General features: G+C 40.1%; 1 protein-coding gene across 3 annotated transcripts in view; it reads right to left on the minus strand.

Moving 5' to 3' along the window:
* RSPO2 (R-spondin 2) overlaps nt 1-23499 on the minus strand; it is a 118992-nt gene that overhangs the window by 79241 nt on the left and 16252 nt on the right. Inside the window, exons 1-2 of one of the 3 annotated variants that reach the window (XM_039706366.1) lie at nt 23476-23499; nt 22880-23167 (exon numbers count right to left, since the gene is read on the minus strand). In XM_039706366.1, the coding sequence (XP_039562300.1) occupies nt 22880-22973 (94 nt within the window). In that variant the 5' untranslated portion in view covers nt 22974-23167; nt 23476-23499. Of the gene's footprint in view, nt 1-22879; nt 23345-23475 lie in introns of those variants that run through there. The other 2 variants (XM_039706367.1, XM_039706365.1) reach the window with 2 other exon arrangements.

The following is a 23499-nucleotide window of genomic DNA, read 5'->3' on the forward strand; positions in this document are numbered from 1 at the left end:
ATATTTCCATATCACAAATTATCACTGATACAGGAAGATTGCATCCTATGTTCCTAGATACATCTACTATTCCAGTCTTTATTCTGAAAGAACATAAGCTAAGGTATGCATTGAAACAACTGTTTTAAAATGCAAGTGACATACTTGAAAAGCTGCTGCTTGTTCAAAATTAGTTCTTTCTCATAAGAAAGAATATTACATTTCAGTTTCCAGGAATTTAAAGTGACAATGCAACCAATACTGATGTCTGTTCATTATAGCAATATAAACTACATTCCTGTTAGTTTGAATCCATTAATGAATTAATCTTTGTCAGAAGAGTGTCTATAAAGGAGGTTCTTAAAAGACCCCAAGGACATTATAGCACTGATGGTTTACCATTATGTGGTATAACAAAGTTTTACTTAACCAGTTCTAAAAGCAGACATATGGAGCCCATTAAACCCCTCTCTTTTTTGTGGTGCAATTCTGAATGGCTGTATTATACTACTTATTTAAAATATGGATTGTGACTTCCACCACCAATTAATAAGAGTTCTACACAGTGCATGCAATTTACAAGATGCACAAACTTTGTCCATCAGCACCTAAAACTTAAACACTCTTGAGAACTATGTTTCAGTTAACTGTTACAAATAGAAGATTAATATTATGAGATCCAAGTAACTTTGACACTGATTAAGTCAGGCACACGCAGTTTTGTTGCAGTTAAAGTCAATGAATAGGTGCTTCTCCTGTAAATCCCCTGATATTTTGAGTCGTTTTGGGATTTATTTTTTTTTAATGTATACATTGTTATCCTCTGTCACACATGCATAATCATTCTCAACCACAATATTCCCAAGTAAAGAATTTCCATTTAGTTCTTAAACAAATATTTAAAAAAAAAAGAATCTCACATATGAAACTAATAAACTCAACTGATTTCTCTTCCACAATAAAAACTCCCTTCACTGTTCCTTCCACTTGGTGCCACATTCTGCTCCCTTACATTAGCATTATCTTTTACCACCTTCGTTTCCTTATTTATAATCTTTAGGGCTTCCTGATTAAAGTATTTAGGCCTTGATCTTGCATGTGGTTCCTGAATTCAGTGGAGTTCATCACAGACGTACAAAATACCTTGCACTGTACCTTACTTCAAGATAAGGGTTACCAATAAACAAACCCCATGGGCAAGGAACAAAGTACACACTCAAGATTCAAGGGGCCATGTTGTTGTAATGCATCCTACCCAAATAATGAACAGCATGGAAGTTTAAGAAATGTTTAGAAAAATATAGCTGCACTGCACCTGTATGCATACATATATATATACAGATATGGACTGCCAATCAAAATGTATGTCAGCTAAAATTACAGCGAGAGTAACTAAAAAAGATAAGCACAGGAAAACTTCCTTATTTTTATTCATCCCTTTACTGCTATGAAATGTAGTTAAAATGGTAAGATTTAGTAAATTGCTCAAGTAGTTAAGAAGGAATATTTTCAAAGTTATAAATGGAAGTAAAGGCACTAACTCTGTTACTGACAACTACAAATTTTCAAGTCTGTACAACCACCAAATTCAACTTAACATATGTTGAATAGCAAGAAGTTTGAGCTTTTGCTAGCCGTTCCAAGAGAATCTGAAAGTCCACAAATAAGAATTCTCACAACAGACACTGGCCATTAGAAATAGGTACACTGAAGAAAATGGGAGGGAAGAGAAGACCACATTCCTGGCACTGGAACAAAGAGGTTGCCCAGAGAAGTTACACATGGCCCATCCCTGGTAGTGTTCAAGGCCAGGGTGGATGGAGCTCTGAGCAACTTTGTCTACAGAAAGGTGGCCCTGTCCATGGCAGGAGGGTTAAACTAGATGATCTTTGAGATCCTTCCAACCCAAGCCATTCCATGATTCCAGACTGACTGTTCTCCTCACATGCCAGCCTGCAGCCTGTGATGGCCACAAAGATGAGAATGTGAAAGGTTCTTTACTGGGCAGATCCATATCCCACTGAGCCCATCTTCTGCTCAGTTCACATCAGGAGACCAAGAGCAGGTGATCATATCCTGGAAGATGTTGGTGGTTAATACACATTAGCACCTGTTAATCCTTACAAACACAGCTAAACTTAGATGAATGTAAAGTTCCTAATTAAATGTTCAAATCATACTATCACCTCCAACTTCATAGTGACACTTGCAGTTTTTCATTGCTGTTTTGGCCTCATTGGCTTATCCTGAATACGAAAAAGACAGTTCGTGTCCACATGAACCCAAGAGAATACTTTCCTTTGAAAACCAGCTCTTACACTTTATCTCCTTTCACCAGTTATGAAACCTTGGATACTTCATAGAGCAATCATATAACCAAGAATTAACAATCAAATATAACATACAGCAAATATTCTCAGATGAGTCACTGTACTCTCTATATTCTCGATTTGTTGGTTTCTTTGCTGAGCAATCATCAGCTAATTACTGGGCTAACTATAGAACACCAAAATAGTTACATCTGCTCAGACACAGCCACGAAGGAAAGACAAGATTTCTCATTTCATACTTGAGTTAAAATGAAAGTGTACGTAATTATAGCTTTCAAGAGATCTCATTACAACTTTTCTTCAGCTATTCCCGGTTTTTGACACAAGTATGTCCTTTATGTTTTTGAGAGGACTGCACAGCTCTATTAACTAATGCCATAACCCTAACTTCAGGGTACCCTCCCAGGTATTGTAATACATTTGAGCAGCTTTGGGTTCCCCAGTTCAATATCTGGAAAATTCCAATAGATCAAGTAACATTACAAAAACAGAAACAATCCTTCTACAGAACACTTGGTATGACTTTTTTCATTGCTTTTGCATCCAACACACATAAAGTGATCAAGGAATAACATCAAATGCTGCCATGGCTGTTTACTTTTTTTAGACATGAAAGTCTACCTGGTAGACAGGACAGGTCTGGCCACCACACCACCCTGGGATTCATAGCCAAGATCTCCATACCCAGGAAAGTTTCTGGAGTGTCCTCCGCTGCATCAGCAAGCTGTTAAAATCATCATTGTATCAACACAGAAATGTATCTCTCCCCACTGACAGTTGCTCAAATGGTGCATTTGGCAAGAGTACTTGCCAAAAAGGCGACTGGCTTTTGTTCAAGGAAAGCAATGCAACACGGACAACAGGCAGGCAAGTCACACTGCAACAGCAGTTTTTAAAAGTAGTAGGGAAAAAAAACCAAACCTAATTTTTTTCTGAAGGTTCTCATCTTTTTTTTTTGGAGGAACAATAAGAGGAATCTGCTACTGTTACAGCTACAGGTAGGGCTGCTGGTGGATATATTCAGTTTCCAATTATTTGTTACAACACAGCTGAGAGCAATTAGACAGTTTACATATGACTGGTAGGAGCCCAGTGCACATTATGTGGACCATCAGGTCCTGCAGCCTAAACACAGTTCTTGATTTAATGGATAAATGAATTTTGCTAAACCACTTCAAATAGAGGAATGTTTTCTGAATCTGTGTGCAGGCTGTTAATACAGTCCTATGAAGTCTCATTCCAAAGAGATCACAGCACACTTTGTCAGATGCAATAAAAACTGCACCCCAAAATCACACACCAATGAATTTGGTATTGTTTTCTGGGGCTGCTTGTAAGCTTCTAGACTGACATCTTGTTTGGCAATTATTTTTCTTTTTATTGAATGATACTTTCTATGACAGTTGTCTGCTTTTCATGAAAAAGGGTTGGGTTTTTTTCCTATTTCTTTGCCAAACTTTGACCACCAATAGAAAGCACCTTTTTGTTTTTCTTCACCAAGTACACTGATTCCTTCACTCTTTTTCCACATTTTGTGCTGTGGAAGTATAGTGTTCTTGGTCCTAAAAGAGAGGTCTGAGGATTAAGAAAGACACAAATTAAGGTTACAGATTCACTCTGTCTCTTACTGCTCAATTGCCAGTGCCATGGAACGTCACTGATTCTTAAAAAAGCCATTAATGAAGGCCTGAAATTTCTGCTATGCTGTCTCTTAAGAGAAAGAAAATAATATAGCGGCACACTAATGCACTAATTTTGCCGCATTATTAAATCAATAATTTACCATTAATTTGGTGATTTCAAAAAAATATCTCCTCCATTTATAAAAAGACTGTTCTTTCACTTATGCAAATGTACTAAAAGTCTGTCCGGCTTGGAAGCCAACACACAAATATCTTCAGGACAAACTCCACAGAGTAGAAAGGGAAACTTTACCAAAAAAAATTATGACTTTCAGTATAAACAATACAAATCTCTACAGCACACAGTGGACTTGATGTACTCTGGGTGAAAGAACGTATTTCAGGACAACAGGTCTATTTATAGTTTTCAGAAACTTTTGAAACACTACAAATCAGCACTGTAAGCAGTTGCGTGAGCAGGCAGTCTGGTCCTGGGCACCTGGATGGAGACCCTGATGGGGCCCAGCAAGGAGCTTCAGGTTTCTGCAGGGCTGGAGTGCAGGCAGGGCTGAGCTGAGCCCTCTCTGCATCCTGTCCTGTGCCAGAGGAAGGGCCTGTCCAGGAGCACGTGCTGAGGGACAGGTTGTCTCCTGGGGCAAGTCCAGCTTAATAGAGTGGGATTTCTGGGGGAGGGAACATCTCCTGAAAGCAGCTGTGAGTCCAGCCCACACATTTTGTGCACCATGTGGGAGTTTGAATTGATTTAATGTGGCAAAGAGGATCTAAAAAGGGGTCTAAGCTGTGCTTGGCACCAAGTGAAAAGTTTGTTAAGGGTTGGTCCATGTTGACCATGTTTCCAAGCTCTCCATGGGGAGGCTGTGCCAGATGAGATGGAATAAGGCTGGGGAGCTGCTGGACAATGGCTTACACAGGGAAATCCAAGCATTGCTGAGTTTAGCAACAGAAATGGAAGAACCACTAATACCAGTGATAACTTGAATATTTCTCATAGCCCTGGTAAAGAAGAGTGGGTACTGGCTGCCCAAGGAAGCATTTGAGTCCCCATCCCTGCAAGTATTTAGAAAACATGCAGATGGGGTGTTTAGGAGCATGGTTTAATGGTGGACATGACAGTGCTGGGCTAACAGCTTGGCTCACTGATCTTAGAGGTCTTTTCCAAGGTGAATGACTTTATGATTCCATTATATAATGAGGACTCTTGATCAATATTCTCTCTCTCACAAATTTCAAGCAGAAGTCTAATATGTTGACAACCCAAGAGGAAAACAGTGCATGGGAAAATTAAAACTGTATTCAAAAGGATTTCAAGCTTCCTTTCCACATGCATGCTCCCCACAGATAAAGTACACACATTCCAATGTGGAGGCCAGTGTTTGGAAGATGATTTTCCTCACTAAGCAATTCATTCATTGGCAACTGAGACCATTACTATCACTTCCAAAATCCTCATAGCAGATGCTATGGTATCATTAGGAATTCATTCTTTCTCACTTATTAAGTGATCTGAGCAACTCTCAGATTAAATTTGGGAAGGAAAACCAGTCCCACACTAAAAGATCATGGCAAAATAGAACAGCTTGGATGTACTGCTTCATAGACTAGAATTGCTTTTTTTTATTATTCCCAGTGTAAGAAAAAGTAGCCATTCTCATAACTGAGGAGTCTTTTTTCTGTAAGATTTACTGATTAATTCTTCTCATATTCTTTAGTTTGCCCTGTTTCTTGCTTCAATGAAGAATACTGAGCTGAAGGTAATAAAGGTACTGGCCCTGTCTATTTAAGCTGCATCCAGCCAGATGCAACAGGCATCAACATATAACGTCAAACAGTTGAAATTTCTTAAGGTCTTTTGCTCTTCACCCTAACACAAACCAAGAGCAGATGAGCCTTGTCAACAATTTGCTAGTTGCTGAGTACACTCCAACTGTCATGTTCTAGGCTACACACTACATATCTGGTTGGCATTAAAGTGCATAATGAAGAACATATTTGCATCCTGTATTTTTCCAATTTTAATCACTATATTACAGGCTTAACAGGCTTACAGTTCATGTCAGGAGCCAAATTGTTCTAATAAAATATGAAGCATTTATCTACTGAGAGGCTGAAAAGAGCAAAGTTTGTTTATTGCCAAGTCTGAAACAATGCTAACTAGAGCGTGTGTTACTTAATCTCATTCATGCCCATAAGATTTTACATGCTGAGACTAAGCTGAGTAAATAAAATTCAGAAACTTGAAGGAAATCCCATTCTCTTATTTTTATTGAGCATTAGTAACAAGCTTGGCCCTGTACTGGAAATAGCCTGTTTTCCAGCTCACTTCAGCTACATCTAAGGCACCTAAGGCTAAAGTAATCTATAATCTATGTAACATGTGAAAACTACTTGACAAATAAGCAAAGGAGAACAGTCCTACCAGAACCCAGGAAAAGCACTGGAAAAGCAAAGTTTCTTCACAAACACATCCAACTGTTACAACATTTCATCTGACACTTGTAAACCAATGGTGATATTCTCATTCCACCCAGGTCAGCATAAAATGAGCAATTCATTTCACAGGGCCAGAATTTTCCCTATATCTTTGCCCTAAGAAACTTAGTTTGCTTAATTTAAGCAAATTGAAATACTATGCACTAAAGTCTGAGCATGAGATTTTGACCATTGTGTTGCTTCTAGGAAGAAAGCTTCCAAAGAACATGCCAGATAAAAGCACTAAAAGAAAAAAATATGTAGTGCTAAGGAAAAGATCTTCCAAGTCATAAATATGCGAACAGAAAAAAAAGCATGTAGCAGAATACAAGCAAAACCAAAATACTAGACAACAGAATTTAATTTATTTCTCAGATGTGCAGAGTCTTCACCATTGTAGAGCTGCTGCAAGACTATGCAAGGAGCAAATGTCCCATTTTCCAGAAAAAGAAATGTGAATAGAGGACGTTTTCTGAACAAGGTCTCATATGCTGAGAATCAGCACTCCAAAATATACCTTCTGTGCATTTGAGAGAGTTCCTTATCACTGCAGTCATTCTGCTCTGAATATTTAGCAAAACCAAACAAGCATTGCAAAACCATAATTCATAGAACTCTTTAAAAAACTCAAATTACTAGATTGAAAAACTTCAAAAATTCCTACAAAGTTATCCTCCAAGACAAAAATGAATCAGTGAAACCACTCTCAATTAGGACAGGTTTTTTTGGATATTGGGAGACAAGAGGGTGGTATTTCAAATAAATATGGAAATTTTAGCAATATGCTCTGAGAAAATGCTGAATTTGCAGGCAAGCAAAAGAGTTCATAGACACTTGGATAAACAGAGAAGGAAGAATTAATGCTCTTTATGCTGCCATAGCCACACATGGCTGAGAAGAGAAGCAGCAAAATTTAACTAGAAGGAGCAAGGGAGAGGAGCAGAATAGGTGTCTTTAAACATAGTAGAGAAACACTGGATTGAAAAATTCGAACTCTGAAAATATGAAAGTATCTGATTTAGAGAAAGATATATGAAAAAGACAACTCAAACTGAATGTTTCCACACTACACAAACCTACACTTTGCTGCAGGACATCACTTTAATTCAATCCAAGATCACTGAGCTTTACATCCTGCTTGTACTCGCCACACTCAAAACATCCACCAAATTTTCTGTCATCCTCTGTGTTGTCAACCCCAGGCACCAGAGTCTGAAACTTCAAAGATGATGGACCAGACTTAGAAATCTTGAACTAGAACAGATGGAGCATATTTGCTTTTCAGATATATTCATATTGCTATCTCCACATCTTGCAGGAATACTCTTAAAAATGAAATTAAATGTACTAGCTTCTGTATTTCAGATCCACTTAAATCACAGCAGGCTGGGTGTCATCTTAATGACTACAGAGCTTTTTTTAATTCAAATGAGAATTCCATCATAAAGAAGGTTAAAATGTATTAAATTTACCTGTGTACTCTGAGTGCTTACCATTCAGTACATTTCAAGCAGAAATTAGAATTAGTATTTGGCAAGGGCCTATTGATTTTTTTTTTTCATAATTCCATGGAAATGCAAATACAGTCTTAAAAACAGACAGGTCCTAAGTTTCTGAAAAACTAAAAGCTACTTGGCTGACATTACACAGCTTATGTTTGCAATGTGAATAATGAGAGACTGCAGAATTAAAGAAAAGATAATGGAAGCTCTGAGGAGGCAAAGGCAAAAATGGTATTTCCTTTTCTTATATTCTTAATAAAAGAAATACACACTTCTTAATTTTGGGAATACCTTAAATTTTTAAAGCTATGTTTCCACTTTCATATAAGGTAAATTTAGTAAGGTGTTCAGCTTAGTAACTCTAACTGTGGGCCTCTTTGAGGCATCTTCATTTGACAGCCCAGTTCCGAGGTATCTGATAAGTTACCTCAGTTTGGAAGGAAATAAAATAAAATTTGGGGGATTCTTTGAGAATACATATATTCTTCATCTAACAATTAAATCAGACTACTGGAAATACCTACCTTCAATTGAAGAGCTCCATCCTTTGTATCTGAAAGTTTAAGTGTCAGGATAAAACCCCATTAAATACTTTCAGACACTTACCTAGTAATGAAAATAGGCTGTAGTAGTTTCTGCACCCTGCAGAGCACTGATGCAGAGTCAAACAGATTTTGCTGTCTCAGTTCTGATAGACATGACAGCACAAAAGACTTCATATTAGATAGAGCCAGCACTTTCTAAAGTTGCTAAGTCATTGCCATGAATGCAATGTTCTACACGCTGGTGTGTGCTCAGTCAATAAAGCTGGAGGCAGGAAACTTATTTATGTGCTTATTATCCTTCATAATAACCATATAAATGCCTAGAGATTAACACTCTAGGACCTGTTAGCCATGCATATCACTGATATAATTTGAACTGCACTGTGATAAAACACTACCCTCTACACCAGCGATCCTGAGGCACTGAAAGGAAAGAAAGACCTGCACTGCCTGCTTAAGCTGCTCAACATTTATTTAAGAAAAACAGAGAGAGGAAAAACAACTTGTAGGCACACATACAAAAATCCATTATGGGGTGGTGGGGTAGAAGAATCTGGTTTTAAACACACTGACCAGCTCTGTTGGTAAGAGAACCAGGCACCTTGGATTCAAATTTCATGCTCTCACCACTAAACCACAATCCCTGCAGAGCATTTAAGTAAAGCTGTAAAATGGAACATCAAACAGCAAATGCAAAGCTCTAGGATGTACTTGAATATTATCAAGAGCATTCGACTAATCAGATTTCTTCTCAGCTAAATATACATAAACAAAAGAAAAATTATTCCACACAGTAGAGTATCATGGGGATCTCTGCATGAATACTACAAGGACAGTGTTTCTGTTACAAACTAAGAATAAATGAAAAAAACAAGAAACAAACACAATAACAAGCAGTGATAACTTTGTTTGTGGCTAAACAAAATGGTTAAATCTTAGTCACAGTTTCATAATTTAGTGGTATCAGATGCAAATGCAAAAGAAGGTTAACTCTAAATAGTTCTGACATTAAATCACTGCAATATAAGTCTCTTGAGAGACATGCTATTCCTCCACAGCACTGCATTTCATTGTGTGTTTTTTCTCATTACATATCCACCAAACTTAACTGTGACTTAATGTATTTTTCAGATCAAGCCCAGTATGGCACATGCTATGCTGAACCCCAAAAATACAGACTCAATTACCATTTTGTGCAGAAAAAGAAACTTTGCAACAAAAATTTTACATGGAAATTTTTATACTGAGCAAAAGCATTGCTCACTCCAGCAGCAGTCAGTGCTTTGAGGAAGGTGTCAGAAATCTCTTGTTGGTAAGGGCAAATTCATCTCCCAGTTAAGAGTATTCACAGTCTGTGAAACTCCAGTCTATATCTAGAAGCATGAGATTAAGTAATTCCTAAAAAAAACCCTATAATCTTAATAAGAACATTTGTAATTTTTTTATTGCTATGTAAAAGTATTACTGCCATTCAATAGTCAAACCTCAGATTTAGCAGGAGTGGCTATAGGGGCCTACTGTGGTGAACATCTGTCTAGCTGCATGATGTTGGCAGAGTCATTTAATTTTCTTCAACCTCTATCCTAATTCTGTAGCAAACTTGAATAAAACAAGAACATCACTTGTGACTTGTTTTTTCAGAGCTACTAAGCACCCCCAATTGTCATTTTCTTTTACTTCATTTTGTAACCCCAGGACTCCATTTTCACACCTGTGAGACACCATTACTTCAGAGAGGTGCATGGGAAAACACTCTGAGCACTCTAAAACACTATCACAAAACAGAAAAACACATGATTTTCAAAGACAATCACAGTAATCATGCTATTAAGAATGAGGTCACTGGGTTTGCTAACACCACATAATCAGAAAGCAAACACCACGGTGAGTGAAGTACCATTGCTACTAACTACTCCATTGGGTCTTCTCTTGGAATTTGTCAGTACATGTATTTTTTTTGAAGCTGTCCACATCTGTGGATATGAACTACACGTGTAGCTGCTTATCAGCTAGAGTGCATACACTGAGCTCCCAGCAAAGATAAAAGCAACAGAATGCAGATGAAAAAAAATGTTGACTTTAGTAATTAGAAAAAGCCAGCTGCAGCTAATAAGGAGAAGGAATGTTAAACTGAGACCTTCTTATTTTTTTTTAAACTTACTACAGCTGAGACACAGAAGCCAAGTAAATCACTGGACTCTTTCACTCTATGACTGCTGGTAGAGAACTGTGCATAGAAAAACTACTGTAGTTGATCTGGTAGGAACACAAGCTCTAAATGGAGGTCTTCGTTCAGGTCAAGCTTTGGCAAATTCTAATCCTTCTCAGGTGACATTACATGTATTCAACCACATCCAGTTGATCTCTTCAAATATTTTCCTTCCTCTCCTCCTTAAGCCTTCCAGAGTGTGTTTAAGTAGCACAGACTAATGTTATTTTACCCAATGTGCCTCATGTTACATCAGGCTCAATATGCAGCAGTTTCACTTAGCTCCTGCTTGGAAAGCTGTTAGAGAAAAGCCTTCTTCCAAAGCTGAAATAAACCCTTTTATATTGATACCACTACTAATTACAATAACTGAAATAAAAATTGAAAGCAGCAAGACTTTTTCCAGGAGTCTGATGAAAGAGTTAAATTAAAGAGTTCTCAAATATAGCATCAGCAAATTGACAACAATATCCCAGAGCAAGCACCATCTCAGGAATATCCACTATGGCTGAGCGAGATTGACATCATCCCCAGCTTTATACAAAAAGAGGGACACCTAACCAGAGTCAGGTCTAGTATCTTAATTATTACATTCACAGTGCACTCTTTGGTATCCATAAAAATTTGAGAGAAGAAAATTGGGGGAGCAAGGAATGCATGGGATGGAAAATCAGCTGAACATAGAATCCTATTTTTATGACAACCAGTGCTACAGCTAAATACCAAGAACGCTTCTCTTGGTTGGGTTGATTTCAGTATTTCAACAACATTAAGGGGATTGCAACTGTGCATGATTTTGTCACTTATCCTCAGGAGTGGGAATGGATTATGTTTCCTCTCCACAACTGGCTATTACTAAAAAGAAAAAAGCTGGCTCAAGCCAGGTATCCAATACATTTCCAAACCATTTTTCACAGAATGGCTGAAGTTGGAAGGAACTTCTGGAGGCCAAAGGAACCATTTAGTCCAATTACCCAATTAGGGCCAGACAAATGCAGCTGCCCAGGATCACATGTGGATGACTTTTGAGTATCTCCAAGGACAGAGACTCCCCAACCTCTCTGGATAACTCATATCAGTCCTCAGTCACCTGCACTGTAAAAAAGTCGTTCCTGATGTTCAGAGGGTACCTTCTGTGTTTCAGTTTGTGCTTATTGTTTCTTGTTCTGGCACTGAGCACCAGGCAAGAGCCTGGCCCTGACCTAACTGCACCCTCCCTTTCAGCTCCATTGATGAGAACCCCTTTGTGCCTTCTCTGGGCTGAACAGTCCCAGCTCTCTCAACCTTTCCTTGCAAGAGAGATGCTCCAATCCCTTAATCACCTTTGTGTTCCTTTGTTGAACTCTCTTTAGTACTGAGGAGCCCAGAGAAAGACACAGCAGTCAGCTGTGCTTCACCACAGCTGACTGAAGGGGAATGATCCCCTGCTGGCAATCCAGAGCACCAGGAGCCTTCCTTGCAGCAGGGGAACATTGCTGGCTCAGGTTCAGCATAGCACCCACCACGTCCCCCAGGGCCCTTTCTGCCAAGCTGCTTTCCTGCTGATTGCCGCCCAGCTTACAGAGATGTCTGGGGTTCCTCTTTCCCAGGTGCAGGGCTTTGAATTTCTTGTTGAACTTTGTTAGGTTTCTTTTGATTTCTCCAGCTTGTAGATGCTTTCTGGATTGGGGGTATTTTCCAGAATACTCCTGGCACAAGATGCAAATAACAAGACATTTTTAGCAGAAGAACAGACAGTATAATCCTCTTCTTGTACTCAAAGCTGAGAAAAACGAGATTCCCTTCGACACAATACACAAGTCTCTGTCTTGGGTTGCAGAGACCATGCAAAAGAGAAGGATAGAGCATGGACAGCACAAATGCAGAACAGTAACAGAAAAATTATCTTTCTTGCTCAAAGAGATGAGGCTGAACACTAATCTGAAATGGAGAAAATACTTTTTTTGTCCAAGTACATGTCCCCAGCACACAGGGGCTACATAATCCAAGGAATATGGACAAATCTGAGAATCAAAATTACAGAATCAGGTACCCAAACTTGTCCACTAATAAAAAGGTTATTCTATGCTGCTTCTTCCTCTCCATGTCACTTTTCTTTACCTGAATCCTTCAAAAGGAATATATATATTTTCACTACTCCACATCTGTACAGAACTAGACTAGGTGGTCTATAAGTTCTGTTCCCCTAAATGTAAGATTTTGCAGATTTTCTTCTCAGTTTCACACCATGCATTTTGCATCACAAAGTCATAGTTGCTACTTCTATTAGAATCTCCATTAAAAACACCAAACCAACCAAAAAAAAAAAAAGCCAGGGTAAAGTGGAGTCAAAGTAAGCTTTACAGAAAACAAAAAAAAAAAGTAACTTTAAACATGACAAAAAAATAATCATTTCCTAAAACTGAATTCCAAAACAACTTTGAAGGCCACAGACAAAATTCAGCAAACTCTGCAACTAATAAAAGAATTATGATAACCACTTGTAATTCTGCAGTTCCATTACAGCTAAAAAGAGAAATCATGACCCAGTGTCCTCTCAGCATCAGCAAAGATGCTGCATTCCAGCATATTGCAATAGTGCTGTAGAACACAGAGTTGGAAACCAAAGCACCTGTCTAGAAGCACCATTTCAATTAGATGCTGGCATTATTTACATCTCTACTGCCATAATACTTCACACTGGAAAGCTGCTTGGCATTTACAGAAAAGAGAAATTTCTTTTCTGTTACCATTTTCATTGATGTACACAGATATGAACCGCAAGCTTCACAGGTAGGAAGACTAACAATAAAAGAAATCCCTCTGACATCCTGAAGGAAACCTCTTACCAGGGAGGCAGAATTCCCAGCACTGAACCATGTCAGGTAAAATTAAACATCTAATGTATAATAATGATTGTACCCATGTACAATCAATATTTGCTGAACAACTTCAAAAAGACAGATGTCTGCAGGCCAGGCATATTTTGTATGGCCCAGGCAAGGAACTTAACAACAGTCCTGCTGTCACAGGAGTACATCACAACAGCAAAGGCACACAGCTACCCTACTCCAAAAGGTGCCTTCCCTCAGATGTCTCAGAGTGCCAACAAAGTAGGGGAGAGAACGCTGACCATTTTGGAGAAGATAGGAAAGCAAATTTAGAGGTAGAACCACCTTCTTAGAATGTCCCTGGGAAAGTAAAACACATAAGCTGATGCCAACAGATAAATAAGCAAATGCTCTGTGAAATGCTCTTTAGGTTTAGGTTTCTTGCAAGACTGAAGCATCTCAGATCAGAGGCTAGTTGTAAGTATTTCACAATAATTGCTAAAAGCTTTAAGAAAACTGAAACCAGCAGCTGCTGTGTTGTGCTGTGAACAGAACCTAATGCACTTCATGTGCATGGCAGTGATTGTGCCAACTTACAGCTACTCGTGCTGAGTCAAAACTGAACCCATGCCCATCACTGAACCCATTATTAGTGTGCATTGTGTAAACTGAGATGGGAACCAAGTCTGAACTAGCTTGCATGAAGGGCCAAAGAACATGTCTGCTATGGGAAGGGAATCCAGAACAGATTTCTGATTTCTGCTCTGGTGACCTTAGTTCAGAGGCTGTCATGTCAGCAGGGCCAGCACGGCAGGGCCTCACCTCAGCTGGGATGCTTAAGTACCAGCTCAACATAGGTAAAGCAAAAGATGATGGAACTTTAGTGCCCATTCACAGCCACATGCTTGGCACTGGAAACACTAAGTTGGAAGGTTTGTAATAAAAACACATGGTATTTACCAAAAATTTTGAGTAACACCAGAAAGAAAAAAGAGCAAATCAGTAACATCTATCTTTACTAAGCACAGTTGCTGTTTCAGTTGTTTCCATCTTGCCCATAATGTTTTGGTATGGATGTGATGGGTGTTGTCAGTGCTGCTATACACGTGCAGATTAATCTGTGCATGCACAACAGCCGTTTGTCTGATGTGGCTAGCTTGGGGTTTTTTGGTATTCCAAAGGTGGCAACCATACGGCTGAGAAGACCATACATTACTGCAGAGTATATGTTTGTGTGCAACATATTTCAGCCAGCATTTCAACTCAAAAAAGAAAATAATGTGCTTGGATCAGGAAGTTTATATTTCATGGCACCACTGCAATTCTTTAACACAAATACACTTGTCCCTTTGCAGTGTAAAAGCAGTACAAGTATCTTCCAAGATAAAAAGGCACAAACACTGTCTTCATTGCTGTACATGGTCTACTTTGGAGTTAGTGCTCATGCAATGGTCCAGTGATTTAAAAAAATTTCACCAACCTAAAAGCCAACATCACAAACATTACTTAACTTCCAAGTCCCTTCCTCCATCTCTCTACATCTATGTTTGGGTCCAGTTTTGATCATGGAGAAAATCTTGACAATTCTCACAAAAAATATAGACAAAATTTTCTGCAAGGTAAATTTGAGACTCAGTCCCTAGACCATATGATTTTGATTATTTTTAGATTTAATTCCTAGCGAGAAAAAATATTTTTGTAAACAGAAAGACACAGTAGAAGTACTCTCATATTTGGATATTTTGGATCTATGTTAACTGTACATGAGATTTGATTTTTGATTATCCTTATCAAATAACACACATAATTCCACTGTAAGTGCGGTAGGCAGGGAGGTGATGTTTGAAACAAAATTACAGAACTGCACACCTCTTCTAAATATTCTGTGTGTAACCTGTAATTGCTTACATTTCCCTAGTAACAGTCTTATGATCATCCCATAAAATCGACAAAAAAGGAGGGAAAGGAGACAACATTTCCTCACAAAAGGACAAAATCTCGGAGACACATCAAGTACTTGGCTCTGCTGAAATTTGTATTTCAAAAAGAAATATATAACAGTATAATTACTGAAAAAAAGAATGTAAAGGCTTTTTTTACTTCTCACCAGATCTTAAAAATGGGATCTTAAAAACCACCCAATGATCACATAATCAAGGTACCTCAAATGCTAATTCCTTCTCTGCTTTTGAGATAATTAATCTCGTCCACACCACAATTCTATTCCTTCTTTTATATCTTTTTGCACTTCACAGTTTGCACATTCAAATTCACTACCAAGAGGAAATTTCAGATAATTTAACTGCCAATCTTTCACATGCTGTCTCCTAAAAACAAATTTTAATCTTAAATTTGAATTTAAGTAAGAAGCACTTGCAGCAAAATAGGATAAGATTAAAGCAGAGCTATACAAGTTCACTGGAGTGTTTCATTCAAGGGTATTTAGGTAGAAACACAAGCATGAGACAGTGTGATCTCTACACATCCAGAAGATGCTAGCAGCTGCTCCATGGACCACAGTTTGACAGACAAAGGTCAGAGATGTGTGCAGATGTTTAAAATCAAAGTGTTAAGACGTAACTAAGACATAAGTAAGAATATACAACTAAAATCTCAAATCCATTTAGGCTCAAAGGAAGATCTACAGAGCAAGATATCATTACATTCCATAATTTCACAGAAGTTACACTTGTTATCTCCATTCCATGTTCAGAACACAAGTTTCACACCAATTATTTTGAAATAGTATTATGTATAAATACCAATTTCTTGTAATTCCTCCAACCCACCTACCCCCTCCACTGCAGAAACTTCATCAGAAAGGTGACATTAGAGTGTTGGCAAACTTACGCTTTCACTCTTGCCTCTCCTGTGCTGGACACTGTGTTGTATCACCATCTGCCTTTTTGGGGCATGCACTGCAGAGACCACCACCCTGACCCACTTCAACTTCATTTCTCCTCAGAGTTTCGAAAAGTATTAGCAAAAATGGACAAGAGCCACATATAGAGAGAATAAAGTGACACAGCTGGAATTCAAGTCAGACTTACAAGCGACCTTACTGCCCACAGATATGCAAAGCTCACCAAGGGTAACACTGAAGTCTGACCAGTAAGAGGTCTTCATGGATGGAGCTGCCTGGACAAGGCCACCATGTAGGCAGGAAAGAGAGCTCTGCATCTGCCTTATGGTGCTCACCAGCAAGATCCAAGTGACACTTCAACACCTCCCTTCCTAAAATGTATTAGTTAGAATCCAAGTATCAAAATGTCATACAAAGCCTATTCCATCTTCTACAACAAAAATTACTTAGGAACAGGTTTAAACTCACCACCACTGTCCCAAAAAGTGATAGATTTACTCCTCTTGCACAAAATTGCTTTGCAGCACCACACTGACACCAAAGCATTACATCTGCTAAACACGTACTACAAATACAATGAGTATACAAACCACGGCAGCACCTAATTTCAGTTTCTAAAGCAGCCCATGATGAAAGGATCAAGCTGTTACATTCGTGCATTACCAACAGCCAATACTTATGAAGTCATGCTCTTCACTAAGAAAAGGATTAGCAAATACTTGGAGCCTAGACAAATACAGAAGGTTCTCCAACTGTGCCTGAACAAAACTTTGAGGTGAAAAGAAAGGGCATGCTTGAAGAATTGAATTTATTAAAAAATACCTGAAACTAAATCAATCTCTAATACAGGAGAGATTAGAACTTTCAGAGACTGTATCTGTTAAAGTTAAGAGCTGCACCAACATTTAATTTTAATATAGGTAGTGGATCTTTCTCATTGAGGGCTGATTTCAGTTTATTCAGGGGCTAACACTGAAGACGTGCAGCTGAACTACTCTTCAATTACAGATAAAGGTAATCAAGTAATCTTATATTTATTTAGTTAGGGGTATGCTTTATCTGATCAAAGGCAAGCATCTACCATAGGATGAGTTAAATTGTACCAACAGTTTGATGGACTGCAGCAACTAGATCAATTATAAAAGAACACATAGCCCTTCATGCTCCAGACAGTTACCTGTAGTCACATGAATCCCACCCCAGAAATCAAAATCAGGGATGCATTTTTGGAAAGGATGTTATGGTGACTTATAAGTTTTCAAGTTGGAGGTATGGCAAGTTGGGCAACATTTTCAGCCTGTGACGATTTGCAGGTTTGAATAGAAAGTTCCTTTAGTTAGCTTAAGTTTTTGGTATTAAAAAAATAGCTAGATTATCAGAAATGAAATGCAGGCCTCCATGGGGTAGTCAGTCCTGGCAGAAAGAGCAAGAGAAAAACAAAGGGCTGTTTCTTTGTTGGGTTTTTCTATTTCTTTATTCTTTGAATTTTGATAGCAAGCACCTCTTTCACTTACTACCTTTTAAATAATTTAGTATTTTCCATATTTCTAAAAGCAGCATATGTAAACAACACCATGCTAACATACTTTAACATAGTAATTATGCTGGCCTGTGTATTGTAAATAACACATTGAATCGAGAAACTGCATTCTTGCTTTTATCACCATAATGTCCCTATATTAATGTAAAAACTCACTTTCAGTACCTATCATGCATTTTGAGCTGCTTTAGTGAGAGTTTTCAGCCAAGCCTTAGAAAAGGCTTACAAAAGGAATGTGTATCCCCTCCATACCCCAAAAGGGGAAGATAGACAGTTAAAACAAGTTTATCAAGCATACAAATCTAAGCTCTTCATCACAGTGTAAATCTTACAGCAGGTTTTAACGTAAAAGCATGTACACAGACTTCAAGATCTGATCAGGCACACCCATCTAGCCCTGCATCCTAAACTCAAGTGACCTATAATGGAACCTAAAGGGATGGATTCAGGCAAGGAAAGGCAAATACAACCCAACATTGTGCCAGAACATGCTCCCCAGTTCTAGCTTCCCCAGTAATAGTCCTGGGACACCCAAAGGTGCCAAATGCATTGCCTGCCCCAAGATATCCTGCTTGCTAAAGACAGTCTTGTACACACCAAGCCCAAAAGTATATCTTTTAAATATTATAAGCACCACTGAAAACCAACTTTGAGAAGCTGAATCAAACACCTAAACTTAGATGTCTATTTTGACAGTGAATCCTGCTCTTGGTGCTTTGAGCATTCTCCTGCAAATCTCCACAATCTGTTTGAGCAATGCTTATCCTCACTAACACTGCATCATCAGCTAGTTCAGTATTCAGTCATTCACACAGAAATTGTGATTTCTGGCAGTTTAAGAAACTTCCTCAGATGTACCCAATAATAAATGTAAACAGCCAAAGGTTTAAAAGTTGTAATTTTTCAATGGTTACAGCATTAGGATATTCTAATTGCTGTAATAGCAATATATGTATAAAGAATGATCAGTAACTATCCTAAGTACAGGTCTGAGGAATGGAAGCTATGTTCCTCATAGGAGGCATTTCTCCTGATCATCAGTGCCTGGAAAATTACCACTTGTGGTAGCACAACTCAGTTCTTTCACAGGTTCTGTTACAACTGCTTAATGTTACACCTGAGGAAAAAAAATATCTTAAAAGTATTGCTTCCACATAGAATTTTAAGTCTTAACCTGCAGACAAAAAAGTTAACTGTCCTTCAAACATAACATGTTTCAACCTCAAAGAGAGGAAGATACACTAGCTAATAACAGCTAGAATAGTTGGATAATGTTAGACAATTAAAAGTCACATAGTGTGACTTTTTTGGAGATAAATTACTCTTTAAGAGCTACTACAGTCCTTGTAAAAGCAGCTGTGGTATTTGTTTCAGTCAAGTATATACAACAGAGTTTCTTTTTCCCTAATGCTTAAATCATCTATCTTTCACAAAGTTTGGCCATACAGTCCAGTTGAGACAGGTTCCAAGATTATCCCAGGTAAATAGCTTGTTAGGAAAGCTAAATCACAATCCCCAATATCCAAGCAGATTTTTTTTCCTAGTTGAAAATCCATGAAACAACTTCCTATAATAACAGGTTTCTGGTCAGGATTCCCATCTTATATTAAGATGATAAAAATTTAATTGACATAATTTTGAACCCAGTGACTGTGCCCTTCCATATAATCATATTCTTCAATAAACATTGTGCACAAAGCTATATTGAGAAACACCTGGGAAATTTCCTGCCCTGGGTATTCCCCCTGTTTCTACCTGTAGATATTTTGCCATCACCACTGTCCCTCATTATTCACTCGTTGCCACAGGTGTTCCACCTTTATGTACCTCTAACACAGAGTGTAAGCATCTAGGAGATAAGTATTCATCTTAGCCCTCATGACACTCCATGAACAGGAACTAAATGGAATGACAAGTATTTTACAGCCACAGGTTTTGAGTTCTTGGATATACAGAACTTCTGTTTTGACTGTGTGAATGTGACCCATTCACATTTTTTATTACTCCACATTGGTCTTACCAACTGTAGAGAGCCTCTCTGTAGACTCTTGAGTCTTCCCCTCAACGTAGGCACTGCTATCATATTGACTTTTTTTCTCTTGGGGAATATTGTTAGCATCTGATTTTTGATGGCTGTTTATAATGATCCCTATACTCTCTTCTGTCAGAACTTTTGCAGAATTGCCACCACACCTCCCTGAGAGTCTCCATTTCTATGTGCCCATTTTGACTTGTGGTACTCTTTGGAAAAGTTGTTTTCATTACGTCTCAAAGGGAAAAACCACTGGTCTTTCACGCACCCTGCGATATTCAGTGAAATGTCAAGACATGAAGCTGCCCATCTTATACTGATTGCTAAAGAGAAATCTGAAAAATAAACATAAATTTTCACTGAAGAAGGCTTACAAGGGAAACAAAAAAATCAAGTTACATGATTCAACAAGAAGAGGAAAGATTAGGCTAAACCAGCAGTGATATTACACCATTGAGCTTTAAGCTAGGTAACCCTTAAGTAGCTTTCAAATGTCTTTTGCAGGAAAGGCTAAAAGGCCTTAATTCTGGTCAGGGCACTGGCTTCCAGTCTTAAGGAAAGTAAGGTTCTATTCTGAGCAACTATGTAAAGCAATACCCTAATGAGCTGAAAAAGTAACTAAGAGCAGCAGTGGAATAAGTAGAGCCTGTTGATTATTACATATTTATTAAAAAAAAATTAGTGAAGTGACATTGATTAACAAAACAATGCAAGGTAGGAAGCACTTTCTAAACTCTAGTTTATTATTTTGCTTCTACTGCAATGTTGCAAGCCTTGATTTGGGAAAGGGTTGCAAGCAGATGGTGAATGAGGAATTCTGGGAACATCTCCCCAAATTTACTTAAGTCTTCTTTACTAGAGTATTCTACATCAGCAACAAATCCAAGCAAATGCCAATACAGGCATATACACTTTAAGTTTATTACATTTAGCTGCTTTTAAAAAATCAGCTACACATGATATTTGCCCATAATTCCAGACTGAATGCAATTGATTCCTACCACACAGGAGACTTAATCTATGCCAAAAATTGTATTTCATTAAGAAAACGATATTATGGAGCATCTGAGATCATGTAACAGACAAAACAGAATGCCAGAGAAATTTTAACTGCCAGTACCCCACAGTGACTGCCTGATTATTTGCAGATGGGATATGGAAAAATTGTGAAATTATTGGAATTTTGAGTCCTGTACGAAAGCATTACTTCAGACTGGATGTGTCATGGCAAATACCTATTATAATTTGAATACATTCTTAGATTGTGCTTTCTGTGCTTAGAACTGGCTATGCTTACTTCTTTATACTTATTAATTGAAAAAGACTGCATTCTTCTAAGCCCAAAACAAAACCCATAGGTGATAGCACAAAACAGAGCCAGTAAGTCAACTGTCAATACTGATCGTATTTATCCAATAATTAAACTAAAAACTAATTTAAATCAATCTCTTTTGGAAAAGCCAACTGTTCAACAAGCACAACAATTGGTCTAGGATCAATCAGTGAACATGAGATCAATTAAAACCAGCTTAAGTTTTTGTAAGAGGACAATTCACACAACTTGAGTTAGATGTCTATTCATTTCAGTACTCCCACAATGCAGCCCTTAAGCTCTGTTGTAAAGCAGAAATACCACTATCACCCTCCGCTGTCTAGCCAGCACTCTAAGTAGTTCCACATTTAATTAAAGACACAGTATACCCTTTGTTAGCACAGATAGTCTGGTCACTTTAAAGGACTGCTATCGTTTTAGCCACACACACATAAATTAAACTCTGGAAACCGTCAAAACCAAACTGCCTTACAATTTTATTTGTACCTACTCTGAAGATGATATATGCACGAAAGTGCAAACTATTTTCTTCTCACAGTTTTATTACTATTTGTACCAGCTTAACACTGGAAGTCCCTCCCCTTCCAAATAATACCACTAAAAGTGCAATTCTTTCAGAAATTTCTCAGCAGCTTGAGCCACCTGATTTTCAGCAAACTTTAGAAATGTGAAGGGGATGCACGGCCGAGAAAATAACAGGAAAAGAGATAGAAAAGTAATTAGTAATTCAGAATATGTGGATAATAAAACATTTTATAATAAGGTGAACCTCCCCATCACCCAAAAAAAAAAAAAAATTAACAGAGAAACAGACGACGCCTCGGCCAGGCTGCCAGCCAGAAGGAGCTGCTGCAGTAACCTCTCCGTCCACACGGGAGCTGTACTGGCATATTGCACCGCTCCGGCTCAAAGCTCCGGCATCCCGACATCCGCGTTTAGGGAAACCGATGAAGCCCCAACGCACCGTTTATGTTTTTTCCTCAAAGGGGTCTGCACGTTTCCAGCAAAGCTGGCGGCGCAGCCGGGCACGGCGCGGTGCTCTCCCGGCGGCCAAGCCCCGCGGGAGCGGCACGGCGGCACCGGAGGACGGAGGGGAGCAGCCGCCTTTCTGCCTCGAGAACGTCCTCGGAAAGCAGCTTCAAAGTCCGTCCCGTGGACACACGCCTCTAACTGCGCGGGCTAACAGGGATCCCCGGGCAGCCGCTGGACGAGGAGCGAAAGCGACATCAGCGACGTTCCCTGCCCGCTGCGGCCCCTCCCGTGGTGGGCAGCTCCCAGCGAGACCCCGGCTCCATCGGCTCCGGGGGAGGACACGCCGTGGGGGCCGGGGGCCGTGCCCCACCGCTCGGCGTTCTCGTCCCCGGCTGCCCCGGGCTCCGGCCGGTCCCTTCCCATCGGAGCTCACGTCCACGCCGCTGCTCCTGCTCCCGGCTCCGCAGCAGGACGGCGGCGAGCAGCCCCGCGGAGCGGTCGCCACGCCGGCACGGCCCCGCGCCCCCGGGCTCGCCCCCGCTGCCGCCCCCCGTGCCGGTCCGGTGCCCGCGGAGCGGAGCGCGGCTCACCTGCCGGAGAGCGGCCCTTCCTGCTTTCAGCTCCCGCAGCTGCCCCGGCCGGCGCCACTCACCTCTTTTGCTGCGTCTCCAGCGGCCGGGCTGGCAGTGGCCGTAATCCATGCAGTTCAGGATGATCAAGGCAAAGGAGAAGAGGCGAAACTGCATCCTGGGCCGCTGGGGTGGGCAGCCTCCTCCGGCGGCAGCGAGGGGCGGCGAGGCCGGCGGCGTGCGGGGCGAGGAGGGGCCGGCGGAGGGTCGCGGGGCAGCGGCTGCCGCTGGGGACCGCAGGAGTTTACACGCTTCTTGCCGCCCTTCTCGGGCGCTGCGAACTCACCGCCGCTTCCAGCATCTCCCCTGTGCTGCGGGGAGAGAGAGGTGAAAAGCTTGGACCCGAGCTCCCCTTGTCCTCCTCTGCTCTAGCTCTCCCCAAAATCAAACAGACAGAGAAAAATCACAACCCGCGTCGGGGCAGGAGCGGGGTCGCGGAGCGGATTCACCGAGAGCCCCCAGCCTGCCCACGGCGGCGGGCGAGCGCTGCCGCCGGCCCCGCGCGCCCCGGGACGGGCTGTCAGCCGGGGCACAGCGCTATTTATCCCGGCGCGGGGCGCTCCCCGCCCACACGCGCTCAGGTCGCGGCACGGCGGGGCGAAGCCGTCCCCCCCCGTACCTCCCGCGGCGCGGCCCCGCGGCC

This window comes from Passer montanus, unplaced genomic scaffold (assembly GCF_014805655.1).
Source record: "Passer montanus isolate IOZ18808 unplaced genomic scaffold, ASM1480565v1 scaffold19, whole genome shotgun sequence".
Classification (NCBI taxonomy): Eukaryota; Metazoa; Chordata; class Aves; order Passeriformes; family Passeridae; genus Passer; species Passer montanus.